This window comes from Meriones unguiculatus, chromosome 11 (genome assembly GCF_030254825.1).
Source record: "Meriones unguiculatus strain TT.TT164.6M chromosome 11, Bangor_MerUng_6.1, whole genome shotgun sequence".
NCBI classification, from domain to species: domain Eukaryota; kingdom Metazoa; phylum Chordata; class Mammalia; order Rodentia; family Muridae; genus Meriones; species Meriones unguiculatus.
Genome location: NC_083359.1, coordinates 95,878,239 through 95,895,044, shown reverse-complemented (window position 1 = coordinate 95,895,044; position 16,806 = coordinate 95,878,239). Strand labels below are relative to the sequence as shown.

At 41.5% G+C, this 16,806-nt stretch overlaps 1 protein-coding gene across 5 annotated transcripts in view; it reads left to right on the top strand.

Annotated features, from left to right (window-relative positions):
- The window catches only part of Pld5 (phospholipase D family member 5), a 331,271-nt gene that overhangs the window by 209,079 nt on the left and 105,386 nt on the right, over positions 1–16,806 (top strand). For 4 of the 5 annotated variants that reach the window (XM_060364739.1, XM_060364742.1, XM_060364741.1 and 1 more), the window contains exon 4: positions 5,595–5,706. In XM_060364739.1, the coding sequence (XP_060220722.1) occupies positions 5,595–5,706 (112 nt within the window). Of the gene's footprint in view, positions 1–5,591; positions 5,707–16,806 lie in introns of those variants that run through there. The other variant, XM_060364743.1, reaches the window with a different exon arrangement.

The following is a 16,806-nucleotide window of genomic DNA, read 5'->3' as shown; positions in this document are numbered from 1 at the left end:
GCCTTTGCTCCTCAGACTCTAACTCTGCTGCTGTAGGGATGGTTTTTCTGACAAATGCTTTTTAAAATGTCAACCTTTCACCCGACCTATAACCAGGTTAATAATGTGCTTTGAGATTATTTAAACTGTGCACTCGCTCTGCTTACATATGCTGTAGGCAACCTGTTCAGAGTTAACTGGTGCCTGAGAGTAACATTGTAGTCAGTCCTACACTTCTGTGGACTTCCACTGTAACTCACTCCTACAAGTGCAGCTGAACGCACAGCCTAGGTTGCATCATGTCGCTGACTCTTCCCTGGTGACCCATTCATGCCCCTGACTCAGAACAATGTATTTATATGTAAGTGAGATGTGGTGAGCAGGACCAAAACTACTTGCTGGAAGTGACAAGGCATTGAAAGCAATGCCTCCTCCACACAGCATGTGTTAGAAGCGTGACAGGTGGGTACAGGGTGGTAAGACCTGAGTGTGGCTTTTTGTGCTGTACTGAGCCAGACAGAAACCTCCCCTCCCCCATGAGGCTCCTGAAAAAGGAGTGAGACAAAAGCTCCTTATTCCTTTTGTCACCACACTTCCTGTGCTGTTCATTATACAAAGAGGATGGCTTTCATTCAGGACTGCTGTCACTTCAGGTTTTCTTAGATCAGGCTCTCTTTGATTAGAACAGACCACAACGCTGTCAAATAAATCAGACCCACCCAAGGGCAAACCCCACCAGGAGGAAGTCTTTCTTCTTTTATGCTGCATCACCACATGCTCATCACTGGTTGCCCCGATTACCTGTACTGCTTGGCTTGTGAGATTCAAATAAACCCTAGCTCAGGAAAAGGGAGCTAACGACCTGGGAGTAAACTCTTCCCAAACAAAATGGCTCTGTAGGCAGAGCTACAGTGAGAACAGCCAGAGGTCTGAGGCCTAACTTGCTACTGGCAAGCTCAGTGTCATCAGCAATCCCATTCTTGTTTGTTTATTTTTTGTTGCTTCTTCTTTGTGGGACAGATATCTTATAGACACTAAGAGATCACAGATGTCAGTCCCGACTACTATACCCAACAAAATTTGTAATTACCATAGGCAGAAAAAAAATATTCCATGAAAAAATAAATTTAAACAGTACTTAACCACAAATCCAGCCCTACAGAAGATACTAGAAATAAAAAGCCAATCCAAGGAAGCTCACTACATCCAGGAAAACATTAGAAATAAAAAACACCACATCAGCAAAAACAAAAGAAGGGAAGCACACACACACACACACACACCACCACCACCACCACCACCACCAACAACAACAACAACATCAAAATAACAAGAATTAACAACCACTGGTCATTAATATCTCTCAACATCAATGGCCTTAACTCCCCAATAAAAAGGTTCAGGCTAACAGAATAAAGGTGAACACAGGATCAATCATTCTGCTGCATACAAGAAACACACTTCAGCAAGCTAGACATTATATTAAAGTAAAGGGTTAGAAAAAGGTTTTCCAAGCAAACAGACCCAAGAAGAAAACTGGACTAGCCATTCTAGAATCTAATAAAATAAACTTTCAAACAAAACTAATCAAAAGAGATGGGGAAGGATACTTCATACTCATGAAAGGAAAAATTCATCAAGATGATGTCTCAATTCAGGACATATATGCCTCAAATACAAGGGCACCAACATTCATAAAAGAAGTATTACTAAAGCTTAAATCACAAAACAAACCCCACACATTAATAGTGTGACACTTCAACATACCTCTTTCCACAATGGACAGATCGAGACAGAAACTAAACAGAGAAATAATGAAACTAACAGATGTCAAACAGACCTAACAAATATCTATAGCGTATTTCACCCAAATACAGAAGAGTATACCTTCTTCTCAGCACCTCACAGGACCTTCTCCAAAACTAACCGTATATTAGTCTCAAAGCAAGCCTCAACAGATACAAGAAGATTGAAATAACCCCTTGTATTTTAGGAAATCGCCACATTAAAGCTGGAACTCAACAACAACAGAAACTGATTAACACGAGGAAACTGAACAACTCCCTACTCAATGACCACTGGTCAGGCAAGAAATAAAGAAATTAAAACTCTCTAGAATTCAATGAAAATGAAGGCACAACATAACCAAACTTAGGAGTCACAGTGAAAGCAGTGCTAAGGGGAAAGTTCATAGCACAAGTGCCTTCATAAAGAATTGGAGAGTTCTCTTACTAACAATTTAAAGGCACACCTAAAAGCTCTAGAACAAATGAGGCAAACATACCCAAGAGGAGTAGACAGCAGAAAATGATCAAATTCAGGGCTGACAAAGCCCTGAGACAAAGAGAAACAAGGAGAATGACACAAAGAATCAATGAAACCCATAGCCAAACTAACTAAAAGGCAGATAGACTGTATCCAAATTAACAAAATCAGAAATGAAAGGGGGACTTAACAACAGACCCTGAGAAAATCCAAAGAATCATTAGGTCTTACTTCAAAAGCCTGTATTCCACAAAATTGGAAAACATAAAGGAAATGGATAATTTTCTCAAAAGATTTCACTTACCAAAACTAAATCAAGATCACTTAAACAGTTAAACAGTCCCATAACCCTTAAGGAAAAAAGAAACAGTCATCAAAAATAGTATAGAGCAACAGTAATGAAAACTGCATGGTACTTGCATAGAAACAGAATGGTGGATCAATAGAATTGAATCAAAGACCTGGAAATAAACCCCCACACCTATGGGCACCTAAGTTTTGACAAAGAAGCCAAAACCATACAGTGGAAAAAAGACAGCATCTTCAACAAATGGTGCTGGTCTAACTGGATGTCTACATGTAGAAAAATGCAAATAGATCCTTATTTATTGCAAAATTAAAGTCTAAGTTAAAGACCGCAACATAAAACCAGACACACTAAATCTATTAGAAGAAAAAGTAGGGAAGAACCTTGAACTCTTTGGCACAGGAGACAACTTCCTGAACAGAACACCAACAGCTAAGCCTTTAAGATCAACAATTAATACATGGGACTTTTCAAAAGCTTCTGTTTACAGGAGCTTTAGTAACAGAAGCTTTAGCAAAGGACACTGTCAATAGAACAAAATGATAGTCTACAGACTGGGAAAAGATATTCACCAACCCTACATCCGATAGAGGGCTAATATAAAGAACTCAAGAAATTAAACACCATTAAACTAAATAATCCAATTTTAAAAATGGGGTACAGAGCTAAAGTCCATGTGGGTTCCCTAGTAAGGGGAGCAGTTGCTGTCTCTGACATGGACTCTCTTGCCTACTCCTTGATCACTTTCCCTTGGTGAGGTGGCCTTGCCAAGCCACAGAGGAAGAGGATGCAGGCAGTCCTGATGAGACTTGATAGGCCGGGGTCAGTTGGGAGGGAGGGAGGACTCACCCTTTCTGCTTTCTGAGGACTAGGGAAGGGGGCATTGCGAGGAGGGGGAGAAGGACAGAGGGTGGGACCAGGATGAGATAAGGGGGAGGGCTACGATCGTAATATAAAGTGAATAAATTAAAAAATTAGATTTTTAAAAATTAAAAACAGAATAAAGACAGTATAGGTGACAACTTCTATTTTCTTTGTGCTAAATATATTTTGCTAACTAAAATTAAAAAAAGAAGAACTTAAGAGAAAATACTGGTCCACTATCTATAAGATATTGGCGAAACATGAAGTGGGGTTTTGTGTGAAAGGGATAGTGCAACCTACTTGTGTGAATACATGCTGACCTAGTGCAGAGAACACAAGACCCTCAGCGGTCTGTGGCAGGTGCAGCACGGGGCCAAAGCTGACAAGGAAGAGCTGCTGATGTGGATCAGAAAGTGTCATAAGCCTCCCAATGAAGACTTGCCCTCATATTCTATACAAAGCCTCTCGTTACCTGTGCCTTCATGAAACATTCACACACCAAGGGGAACGGAGAGGAGACTTGGTGTTTAAGAGTATGTGCTGTTGTTCCAGAAGACTCATGGTCTTCCCAGCACTCATGTTCAGTTCCCAGCACATATCCTGCAGCTCACAGCCGCCTATAACTTCAGCTCCAGGACATCTGGTATCTCGTTCTGGCCTCCACTGACCCCAGTATCCATGGAGTGCATACACAAATAAACACACTAAAGGAAAATAAAACTGTAAGGGAAAAAATAAGCCTTGCATACCAAGAGCAGCAAACAGCAGCCAGGGGTGGCCCTCCCCTACTTTCTTTTCTATTTAGGGCTTTGTTAAAAGGTGTTTGCATCTGTCAGCTACACATCTGTCCCTCTCCCCTCCTAACACACACATAGACACACATACGCACACTGTCTGTTAGGGGTGAAGATGCCCCCAGACTCTGGGGCACAGAGAACTTTGAGGGTCTGGGGTAAGCGCCACTCTGGGCAACTTCACCTCCACTAAAAGGCTGAATGGCAGAGGGTGTCCTCCAGTGCCCAAGGGATATAGAATTTAAGCTGCTGGCCAGCTCCAGGCTAGCGCTCACAAGGGCTGACTGTGCCAGACACCCTTTTCTGCTGTCAGCTGTCACAGCAGCTCCTTGGAGTGTTAAGACTTTTTAATCTTTGATCTTTTTCCTCCATAAGGAGGTTTTTCAGGAATCACTGCTTGGATTCTCATTTGCATGCTCGTTTGCATGCTCATTTGAATCCCCATTTGCATCTCATTTGCCTCATCAACTCCTCCCAATCACCAAATGCTTTATAAATAATCATTACCAACCACAGATTTTTATCGGGATAAGATAGCTTATCCCGATAAAATGGTGCACTTGGGGCCCATTAAGACCTAAACCTTCTTATCTGGCTGGCTCTTTTGAAAGTGTCTGCGTTTGAGGTCCATAGGTACCAACATGAAAGTCGATAACAATAGACCAGTTTCTTTTTAAGATAAGTGTCTATCTAAATACAGAGGAAAAAACAAATTCTGTAATGTTGTAGTCTCATCCCTGGAGATAAGACCCTACCTGGACACTCAGTCTTCCCGAAGTAAATCTCATAAAGGTTATATGCTTGTGAGACTCTTACCAGCAAAGCCTGAATTTTACATTCTTATTTCTTTTTATATAGAACCTTTGTTCCGTTCAGTGAAGTGGGTTTTAAACAAGATGAAGTAGATCATAAGTGTTCACAGTAGTTTCAATGATCTCTGATGGCATTAGAGAAACCTTTCGAGGTACAGATAGTCTGTATTTACAAAGGGAGGAGCCAGAAACCAGTGAGCTTGAAAATCACAGTTTGTAAATCAGAAAACCAGTTGCTCTTTCTGTGTCAAATGCGACTACTGACTTTTTAAATGGTCTCTTTATGTGCAGATACCTACAGCTTTAAAAGCAAAGGAAGTCAATTTTGTATTGTGTTATCAAAATTATTATTGCACATCGCTAAGTTGTATGGCACTCGAAAAGACAGGATCCATCTACATTCATGTTTCTATTCTAGTCATGAAACTCAGAATTTCACACATCTGTGAATATCTATCATTAAAGCACTTGCTTTTTATAAACCCAATACATAAAGTTTAAAAAGTTTACTTCAACCCCAAATGGCAAACATTTAGGTTTCTCTCTTTCTTTGTCTCTCAATATTTTTCCCAGGGACAACGTCTCTTTGAGAAATTGCTCCAACTGACATCGCAAAATATCGAAATCAAGCTGGTGAGCGATGTGACTGCTGATTCAAAGGTATTAGAAGCCTTGAAGTTAAAGGGTAAGGCCATGGTTGATGCTACTTTACCATGGACATTCCGTGACGTTAACCTGAATTTCGTATAAAATGTCATTTTTCTCATCAGTACATTCCACTTCATATGTTTCTTAGGTCTCTTTTGACAGAAAGAAAGAAAGAAAGAAAGAAAGAAAGAAAGAAAGAAAGGAAGGAAGGAAGGAAGGAAGGAAGGAAGGAAGGAAGGAAGGAAGGAAGGAAGAGAAAGAAGTTAGCCAATTAAAGCTTCTAAGTGAGAGAACTAATTAACCAATGCTACTGGGATTTGTAAAGTAGCATTTTGTATATTAGTTTATGAGACATAATCTACTATCCATAAAATGATATTTTAATTAAGACATCAGTCTTTTTTGTACACATCAATAATTTAATCTGAAGAAAAGAACTACTTCAATGGAATCAAATGCTAGGTTTCCATTTCTCCCTTGCCAGTTGGGTAGGAATCTTTGTGTTATGTAATCTTCACTTCGATTGGGTCTGGAGACCTTTGAAGCACTGTGATTCCTGACTTCAGGATAATTCCACAGAAAACATGACTCACTCAGCCTCTCTTCCCTGTCCCGACCTCAGCCACACTGATCTTCATTCTGGAACAGTTATCTTTTCCTATAATCTTTTTAGCTAGACTCTCAACTCCACATATTTTGTAAAAAAAAAAAAAAAAAAAACATTTACTCGGCATTTCCTATGCAAACTGTTAATCTGTAGAAAAGACAGACTGACACGTGAACTCAGGGAAAATGTCCAAGCTGCAGGAAGAAAACCAGGCGAGTCTTCACGTTTTATCCGCAGCAGCAGGTCTCAGGTGTTTGCTGTTTGAACACAGTGTGCATGTTTGCTGGTCATTGTTCCTACAGCATTACATGACAGCAGTCTAAGACAGAGTGCCACAAGTAAGTGAGCCCAGGAGTCATAGAACAAATTGAAATGGGGAAATGAAAGACCTAAGGTTGGATATACACATTAACCTTGTATGGTCTGCCTTACATTGCTGTAACAAAATACCCAAGATAATTTATTTAATAAGGGAGAAGTTTTCCTTTGGCAGATTGTTTTGTAGTTGAGTCTGTTGTCTTTTGTCCCTGTTGAACTGGGCTTTGGGTAAATAGTTCAGAGTAGGAGCACGTGGCAAGGGAGGTTGTTCCAGCAGGAGGCAGCCATAAGTGAAGGGACCAAGATGTCATTCTCCCCTTCAAGGCCTTGATTTCACTGATGAAGCTGCCTTTTTCTAGGCTTTTAGGCCACCTAAAGGTTCCACCACCTTCCCATACAGTGCTACAGGCTGAAAGCCAAGCCTTCCTGCCCTGGGGCTTTGTCACAAAACCTATCAACATGCTACGGTGTCCAATCTTACCATTGTGTTTCATTTTGTTTTGGTATTTTGAGACAAAATACAGCCCTGGCTGTCCTAGGCCTCACTACCTAGACCCAGGCTGACCCCAAATTTGCAATAATCCTCCTGCCTCCTGTCCCCAGACTGCTGAGATTCCAGACATGAACTATCACACCTAGAGTTTTGTGGGGGTTTTTTTCTGTGTATAGGAAAGTTTAAATATGTACAAGATATTCCTGGATCTAAATTTTTTTCAATTAGCCTTTTTTTTTTTCAACTAGTAATACATTTAAAAACTAGACAATGCCAGTTCAGATACAGTCATCATGGCTCAGAAATGTATAATTGCTTTTCTTATTTGTGAAATAACAAGTTGAATCCCTATCATCCCAGCGTTTGCTATCTAACACACACTCTATAGGAAGGGATTCCCGTCAGTTAACTGGGGGGAGGGGAGGGCCTGGAGAGGAAGGGTAGGGCTATATTTGTAGTTTGCAGGAAGCCTGTCTCAATAAATCTGCTTGCATCTCCTTAGATGTATAAATGGGGGAAGAGGAGACCAGAGTTACCGAGTCTTCCTAGCTGTAGCCCTTGCTAACCTTGTAAACTCAATCAAGAGTTAAAACGAGGAGGCGTTAGGGGAGCATATGGTCCTAGACCTTGCTGAATGAGAATCAACAAAGGTATTAACAAAAACCTGGTTTCCTTTCTGCTGAGAACTGAGTTCTGAACTCCATGATGGTCGTTGTGTCTCATAGAAAAGCACTTCCCCTAGTGGGGATGCCTTGCCTGTTCTCAGTGGATCAGGATGAGCTCAGTCCTGCTGCGACTTGATGTGCTGAGGTCGTTTGGGGGATAAGGATCCCCTTTTCTAAGGAGAAGAAGAAGAGGGACAGGAGGAAGAGGGTGGGGAGAGGGAAATGGTTGAGAGGAAGGAGAAGCTATGATTGGGTGTAAAGTGAACATATAAATTTAAAAAAAAAGAATTTCAGTTGCAAGGGCGTTACTAAATAAAGAAGAGATTTAATATGCTGTGAAATACAGGAGAACGAGGCTTGCCAACAAGAGGTGGAGAAAAAGAGACAGACATACAGACAGATGATACATGGGTGGGTGGATGGATGATGTGTGTGTGGGTGGGATGAATGGATGATGATACACATACAATAGTTTAGTCCACTTGTGCTACTCTAATAAAATAACAGAACTGAGAAATTTTAAAAGAACAAAAATGGGGTCTGAAACTTCAGCCTCAAGGCACTCACAATGGTGTCTGGCAAGGGCCTCTTCTCCATATCTAAGATAGAGCTTTGTGCTGTTAGCCCCCGGATGTGCCATCATATGAAACAAGATGAAGCAGTAGACACGACATAGCAATTTCCCAAAGGCCTCACTTCTTATTACCACCACAAGAGGACAAATGTCTGTATGTGGACCTGAAGGAATTTTACATCATAGCCAACAGAAGAATAGATGGATGGATGGATAGATAGATAGATAGATAGATAGATAGATAGATAGATAGATAGATAGATAGATAGACCAATATCAGACTGATCTTCAGATCTTGCCATGAGGATTTAAAATCAAACTTCAGGCTTTGCTCTTTTGTTTTTGCTCGTACTGTCTTCTTAAATTCTAAGAGAGAGGAACTTCACTATGTTGCCAGGTTGGCCTTGAAGTCTTGAGGTGAAGCAGTCCTCCTGCCTCTGGATTAGCTGCAATTACAGGCACACACTCCCATGCTTTCCTCAATTCTATTCCCCTTTGTTGTGAAGACAGTGCGTGTGTGCTCAGCAGCTTCTCCATCATTGTGACAGTGCTCAGGTTCTGCATCCTCTGCATCGTGTCATCTGAGCCCTTTGTGACTAAGATCTCGTTAGGTGATTCACACAGATGCAGTCTGAGACGTGACTGGAACTGGCACCCGGGACTTTCCTCATTAGCAGGTGAGCTCAGCAGACACTCTTTCCTGTGCTACTGAGCAACTGACAGCCTCGGGACCCTACAGGAACTGGGGCAGCTTCAACAGCAGGCATCTCTCTGACATTTACGCATGATCAAAATTCATTGATTTAAATCAGAAAGTTTATTTCATTTATTCTGTGTTCAGTTTCTGAGACAGACTCTCAGACTGTGGCCTAAACTGGCTCAGAACTCACAGTGTGGCCCAGGCTGGCTTATAACTCACAGCGGTTGTCCAGCCTCAGTCTCCTAAGCACTAGAATGACAGGCCAGAGCCACAGTGCCTGGCTTTCCATAAAAAAATGTGAAACAAGATTAAAGTCCTGTCGCCAGTAAAACCATGTTTAAAAGTTTTCAGTATTTATTTAAAAAGTAAACCAGAGTGAGTTTATGTATTTTGTTAGCAGATTTCAAAGGCGATTCACACCTTTGCTTATTTGAATTTAAGAAACTTGTATGCATTCATCAGTGATACTCGTTTTCATTTTTACATCGACTGGGTGGAGTTAACAAAACTTTAAAGGAAAACATTCCATGTCTGAGGCTGAAGTCATTCAAACTTCAAAATTAATGAAAGCTGCCATGGTTTCTGACTTGAACACTTTACAGCAGCGTTTGAGCTTACTCCAGATGAGTGGGGTATAACTTAACGTGCCGAGACTATTGAGGGCTATTTGTGAGACTCAGGTCCTGCTGCTTTATGACTGTTCCTAAGTCTAGCTCTCAGGTAGGCAAGCTTGTCTGTCCTAGATTCACATCAGCATTGGAAAGTGTGTTTTGGAATGTTCCCTAGAGGCTGCATCACACTGTTCCAGCCTCCACCATCTGGAAGCTTGCCAATGGAAAGGAACTTGAAAGCCCCAGAGGTCTGTTGTGGAGAAACTTTATTCCGATGGCCTTCTGCACAGTGTGGAATCCTTGAGCGCGAGGATCTGACATGTCTTCAGTCTGTGCTGGCAGTGACCCAGACAAAGGTCAAGATGTCCTACTGTCACCTGGGCGCTATTCTCTGCCAGCCTCTGCTTTCATTTCATCCTCTTATAACGTGCTGTCACTTGGGCACATGCTACAGAATGTAAAGCTGGTACCTTTGTTTCATATCTGGCAGTTAGCATTTGAAGAACTCTGTCTTCCACTTTTCTTCGCAGTGCATTAAAATATTTAGTAGAGCAGGCTCCGTATATATGAAGAGTGTGCTCTCATGCTTTCTGGCAGTGACCAGCATAATGCCTAGATGCAGGTCCTTTGGTGTAAATGAACAAATACAAACTGAAAGCCAATACAGTCATACAGATCTCATGGGTGTTACTTTGAGCAAGGAGCTTTGCGGTGCTCACAGAGCTTTATTGCGTGGGCCTCCTTGTACCTGGATTCCAAGGAGGATAGAGGCAGGTTCTCCTGTGGTCTGTTGTTCCCAGCTTTGAGCAGCACTGTACTTGGCGTGTCCACCAAGGAAGAGTTCCCAGCACACCATAGTGAAAGAGGTCCCCTATTCCTTGACTCTAAGTCTCTATCTCAAAGGTGGACACACTAGAGGCCTGTCCTGTTTAATCAACACTATGACATGCACTGTTCCAAGCCTGGTATTTTCAAGAGTGTGCTGGACAAGACATTTCATGGTGACGTATGTTTTTTGTTTTCTAAACCATGTTTTTTTCCTTTGAAAGAATAAAAATCTAACACCTTCCCTTTTTCATGCTGAGTCTAATGATTGCCTCTTCTTTTGGCCATAGCAACAGGTATTCTAGTGAGTTGCAGAGCCCTGAAATCTCCACACCAATGGCTTTCCCTGTCTTTACTTGTTAAGCACAACAGCCAGCTAGAGCCCATCACACTGGGAATCTTCCAACCCTGCATTACCTGTATCCAAGCCCATCGCTGCCTCCTTACTTTTGGCCTCAGAAGAAAGGCATCTTGAGTTCTCCTCCAAGGTTCACTGCTTCACCCCTGACATCCAGCCCCTCTTTCCCAGGAACTGTATTTAGACTTCCCTTTCCATTAGAGATACACCCTGCCTTTTAAGTGGCTCTGTTCCCCATGCATATAAACACAACCAAGGCAGCTGGAGAGGAAGGAAATTTTCAGAACCATCATTCTAGCTCCACACTGGCTGCTGATCCTTTCTTCTGCATTTTTTTCCTCCATATTTGGGTTTATAGACTCTTGTCTTCTCATTTCCACCCCTATATGGTTCCCAATCCACAGTAGACTGGCTTCTGCTCTGGCCCATGAAAATGTCTTTTCAAACTCACCAGGAACTTCTGAGTAAGAAACTTCAGGGGGTTATCTATCTGAGACTCTGTGCCCTGCATGCCATGACATTCGCACTTCCGACACTGTTTGCTTTCTCCTCCTGCTGTCTGGTTCCTTGGTTTCCATGACACTGTACGTTCTGCAGTTCCCCAGTGTCTCTGTGTCCTTTAGGTTCTTTTGATGATTTCTGAATGTTCTATCCACTGGCTCATTTTCCCCTTACATTCCCTTTCCTTGTTCTTTCAGCAACTTCCTTGTGGCTTCATTCCTCCCTGGTATGCAGCCCTCACGGTTTCACCCGTCTCTCAGACACAAGTGTCTACCTGCAAAATGTAACCCTTCCACCTGGATCCTAGTAAAATACTTCAATATATTTAAAATTTAAATGGACACACAACTGAGCCTCAGAGTCTTCAATACTTTTATTTCTTTAAAATGTACCTGAGAAACCTAAAGTTATCTGTAATTCCTCTTTCCTTGTCTAAACTCTAAAATCAAATCCATCTACACTTGTAGATGCATAGTCTTAGTGTTATTAGAAATGACTAGTCCCCTCACAACTTTCTCTTTTCCTTTTATTGGAAATAGATTTTTTTTTCACATAATACATTCTGATTATGGTTCCCCCTCTCTTTACTCCTAGGTTACTTACTCTCGACCACCCCTTCCATCCAAATCTACCTCCTTTCTGTCTCTCATTAGCAAATAAACAGGCTTCTAAAGGATAATAATAAATAAGATAAAATTAAAACTAGCACATAGGAATAGGACAAAACAAACGAACAGGAAAAGAGCCCATGAAAGGGCACAAGAAACAGATATAGATGAAGAGACCCACTGCTCACATAATCAGGAATCCCACAGAAACTAGAAAACATAACACATACACAAGGGTCCTGTAGAATGAAAACACACACACACACACACACACACACACACACACACACACATATTTTAAAGCCCTGATAGAACATTATGAGACAAGGAACCTCCAAAGATGCACTGAGGTCATTTTCTGTTGGTGTTTACTGCTGGGCATGCAGCTTACCCTTAAGACTCATTTGTTTTTCCAGTGAGATTCCCGTGGAGGAAACTAAATTTTCATTTGCAAGTGGTTACCGATGGGAGATAGCTTCTGGATTAGGGATGGAGGCTTGCATCCACTGTTCTTTCCAGCTCTAGGACCCCCTTTGAGAAAGCCCCATGCAGGCGTGCATGTAGCCTTAGTCTCTGTGGACTCATACGTTTGCCGGTCCTGTTGATTTAGAGAGCTTTTTTCCCTGTGTCTCCCATGCCCCCTGGCTCTTACATTCTTTCTGCCTCCTCTTCCACATGGGTCCATGAGCCCTGAGGGGAGGGTTTGATAGAGTACCTTCTGGTACCAAGAACAGAAGACCATAGGAATAAAGGCTCTAGGTAGACACCAGCTTGACCTCTCCATGTTCAATGACTTTTGTAGGTGATTTAACAACCCAGGCTATTGCCTTTCTATTCCAATTTTGGCTTTTGTATTCTGTCCTTGGATCAAATACAAATAACATCCTAACCATTCTTCCCAATTCTAGCCTTGCTGTGTTCTAGTCTCCATATAAAAGGATGCTGCTAAAAAAAAAAAAGACATAATTCTCTCTATTCTTGCTTATTTGAAGATTTTTCAGCAGCTTTGTCACTGTTAGTATTATATCCCAGTCAAGAGCACTAATTTCATAGGAGGTATGTGAGTTACTTTTTAAGATTTTCTTTCAATTTTTCATTTTTTTCTAGAATTTGAATGTATTCTTTTACTAAATATTAGGATAAAATAACTAATGTGCCAGACACATTATCTTATAAATATGTAGACTTAAGGCAACACTAAGATACGAACCGAGTCACTTTAAAGTTGACTTAAATATAATTAAGTAAATAGTATATACGTCTGAGATAGGATTGGAATAAAATACACTGGGAAGCCAGGCATAGTTCACATGCAGTTCTAGCTACTTAGGAGCCTGAGGCAAAAAGACTATCTGAGCCCTGCGGGTCAGGCCAGAGTGAACAGCAGATAGATAGATGATAGATAGATAGATAGATAGATAGATAGATAGATAGATAGATAGATAGATAGATAGATAGACAGACAGACAGACAGGTAAGAAGCTCAAATGGCAGTAAGAGGAATCACTCCGATCCTTCCCCAGGGTTCTCCCTCCAGCTGAGACCTGGGCTTCTCTGCTTTGCCCCAGGCCTCCACGACATCCTCCATCACGGCTGTCACCAAACTGTAACACCATTTCTACCTCTAGACTTTAAGTTCTAATATCTCAAAAAGGATACTGGAGTCCAGCATACCTAGGCAATAAAGAAATGTTTGACGAAACAACTCAAGCCTGCCTGTGGGAAGGATCACAAAGCCTTTCTGCTCTTCAGCATCTCCCTGGTTTCTATAACACTGAGAATTTTTTTTTTTTTTTTGAACGGAGAATATGTTGTGTCAAGTTGCCAGGCTTACAGTCAAGAGATTTGATAGAACTGGAAGATTTTACCCAACGTGGTAAAGGCCCAGGGAAATTCAAAGAGGTAATTTCCTCTGTGATAAGAGAAATCTACTAAACAGCATCGAAGCCCCTACTACTGTGCCCTAAGGTGCTTCTCAGCGGCTGCACTAGTTGCCAAATGAGGAGACAAGCGTTTGAATGTGTAAATGCCGCACGCCTCTGCAGTAATGTTAGTGCTGACTGTCCACCTATGTGCATGTGTTAAGAGGTGGGGCCTGGTCCTCACAGTGGCATTATCCAGAGGCGGTGCAACCTTTAAGAGGTGGGGCCTGGCGGGAGGGGAGTCTTTGGGTCAAGAGGCATGGGCCTTTGAAGGAGATAATGGGACTCTGTTCTCTTCCTCCGGCTGGCCAATTTCCTAGCCAGGAGGCTGTCAGTTTTATCTCTGACACAGACTTCCTCCATCATGTGATGCTTTACCACACATCCAAAATGGAGATACTAGATCATGGACTAGAACCAACTGGAACTGAGGAAAAAAAAAAACAAAAAACAAACGTTTCTTTCTTTCTTTCTTTCTTTCTTTCTTTCTTTCTTTCTTTCCTTCCTTCCTTCCTTCCTTCCTTCCTTCCTTCCTTCCTTCCTTTCTTTCTTTCCTTCATTTTTGTATATAAGTTACCTGTTATAGTAACAAAGCTACCACAAATACTGATCCCAAGCAAATAGACATGGTACATTCCTCCTAACAGAAAAGGGCATCAGGAGAGTTGCTGGAATTCAAACTACTTTGGCTTGTCAGGACTTTCTTGATAAGTCCTTCTGAAGATCAGAGCTGAGTGCCTCACTTTGGATATGCCTTTCCCCTTGGTCACATGTCCAAATGTCCAAGTGGATGGGCACGGATCCCTGCAGTTTGCTGAGGTATCTGGCTTCTTCATCCATGTGGCTAACTAATGAAGACAGGCAGCCACATGAAGTGATTCCTCAAAATGCTTGACTGACTCTGCTGACTATCAAACCTTCTTTAAAAGATTTGAAGCTGTCTTATTCTGCTATGGGCAGAATACCAAGAGACTGGGCAATTTTAAAAGAACCAAAGTTTCTCTGTACTTGGGAGGCTGGAAATTTTAAGGTCAAGGTTTAGGCATCTGGTGAAGGCCTTCTTCCTGTGTATTCTCATGGCAGAAGGCAGGAAGGACCAAAGGGAGTATCAAGTCCCCATTAAGCCTGAAAGGACCCTAGTCAAATTCACAAGTGGCTCTACATGACCTAACCACATTTTAGACCCTACCTATTTATACTGTTTTTGTTTTGTTTTGGTTTGGTTTTTGCCATTAAATTATAAGCATTTTGAAGGTTCCACAGTTAAACCACACTGAAAGGGAAATGAAGATGCATAATTTTGTAGTATTATGAAGAGCTAAACTTAGCTTCATCTTGAGCAAAGGTCAAAGGCAAACTAACTGTATTCCAAAACATAAAATAATTAATAACGATGAAATCACTGCATTGTAGCTTTACAACCAGACAGAATGCCAACTACTGTTCAACATGTGCTTTTACCAGAGATATGACAATTTGACAGAAAGTAGCAAGGCCAGAGGTACGTGAACCATGGTAGCATTTTGCTAGTAAATGGTCATGACCTCAACAGAAATGGACTTAAGGTGGGATATTTCTTCAGCCAATTCATTGTTATACATTATACATTATAGGGAACCAGCCATCCCAGAGAGAAGATGCTGAGGTAGAACAGTCAGTGATGTTGGAAATGCTCAGATGGTCTTGCTGAGAGAAAAGCAGTCACTGGCAACACGGAAGCCACTGTGTCATTTCATCCTATCCAGGAATGACTTTAGGGTGTTAATATGGTTGCCTGTAAACCATGAGATTATAGCTGTTTTTTTTTTTTTGTTGTTGTTGTTGTTCTAGTGTTTGTGTGTCTGTGTACAGGTGGTGGGTGTGGTGGTGATGGTGGTGGTAGTAATGGTGGTAGTGATTATGGTGGTGGTAATATTGATGATGAAAGTTATGATGATAGTGGTAGTGAAGATGGTCATGAAGATGGTAGTGGTGGTGACGGTGGTAGTGATTATGATGATAATGAATGTTGTGGTGGCATTTCTGTGGAAGTATAGGGTATAAGACCAAAAGCTCATATTCTAGATAGGAGAATGTGTGGAACTCTGGCTTTGCTTCTTTGGAACTCTGAAATATTTGACTTCCTAAATTTGCCTTCTAACTTCTGCACTGCTAACAGTAGCAGTTGCTACATAGTGATACTAATGAGATAATTCACAGGATGTATTCAATGTGGTCCTGTTAGGAACTTTAAAACATTTTCAAAAGTACATGTTTTGGTTTTGTTTTCATATGTTTGTTTGGCTTTTTGAGACAGGGTTCCTTTGTGTAGCTTTGGCTGTCCTGGACCTCACTCTGTAGACCAGGCTGGCCTTGAGCTCAGAGATCTGCCTGCTTCTTCGTCCCAAGTTCTGGGATTAAAGGTGTGTGCCATCACTGCATAGTTAAAGAAAAAAAAATTTAACAAAGATTTTTAGCTAAGTGTGATGGTGCTTGTCCTAGTACTTGGAAGATAAAGGCAGGAGGATCTCTTGTGATTTTGAGGCCAGTTTGTTCCAGGACAGTGAAGACTATATAGAGAGATCCTGTATCAAGAACAACAGCAACAACAACAATTATAATTTTAAAATGATAATGAGCATTTTCATAAAGGGAAATTTCTAGGAAAAAGAGAGAAGGGCAGGGAAGAAAGGACGATAGGGGAGAAGAGTCTGGGGAGGACGTTAGTCTATAAATGATGCCTTAAGGTTTGCCAACAGTCCCAGTAGTAAGGGCTACAGTCCCGAGTCCTGTAACATCACAGCAGACTCCTGGTCAGCAAGTATGTCCTTGGGGCTTGGGGCCTGAAGGGTAACTCTACACCCCTCCCCCTGTTCTCCTGAGAACTTTCCTCACATATACCCTAAAGGGTTTCTTGGCTAAAAGTTCTAACACATAAATATTGAATGAGCCTGACTTAAAACCCAAGTGACAACT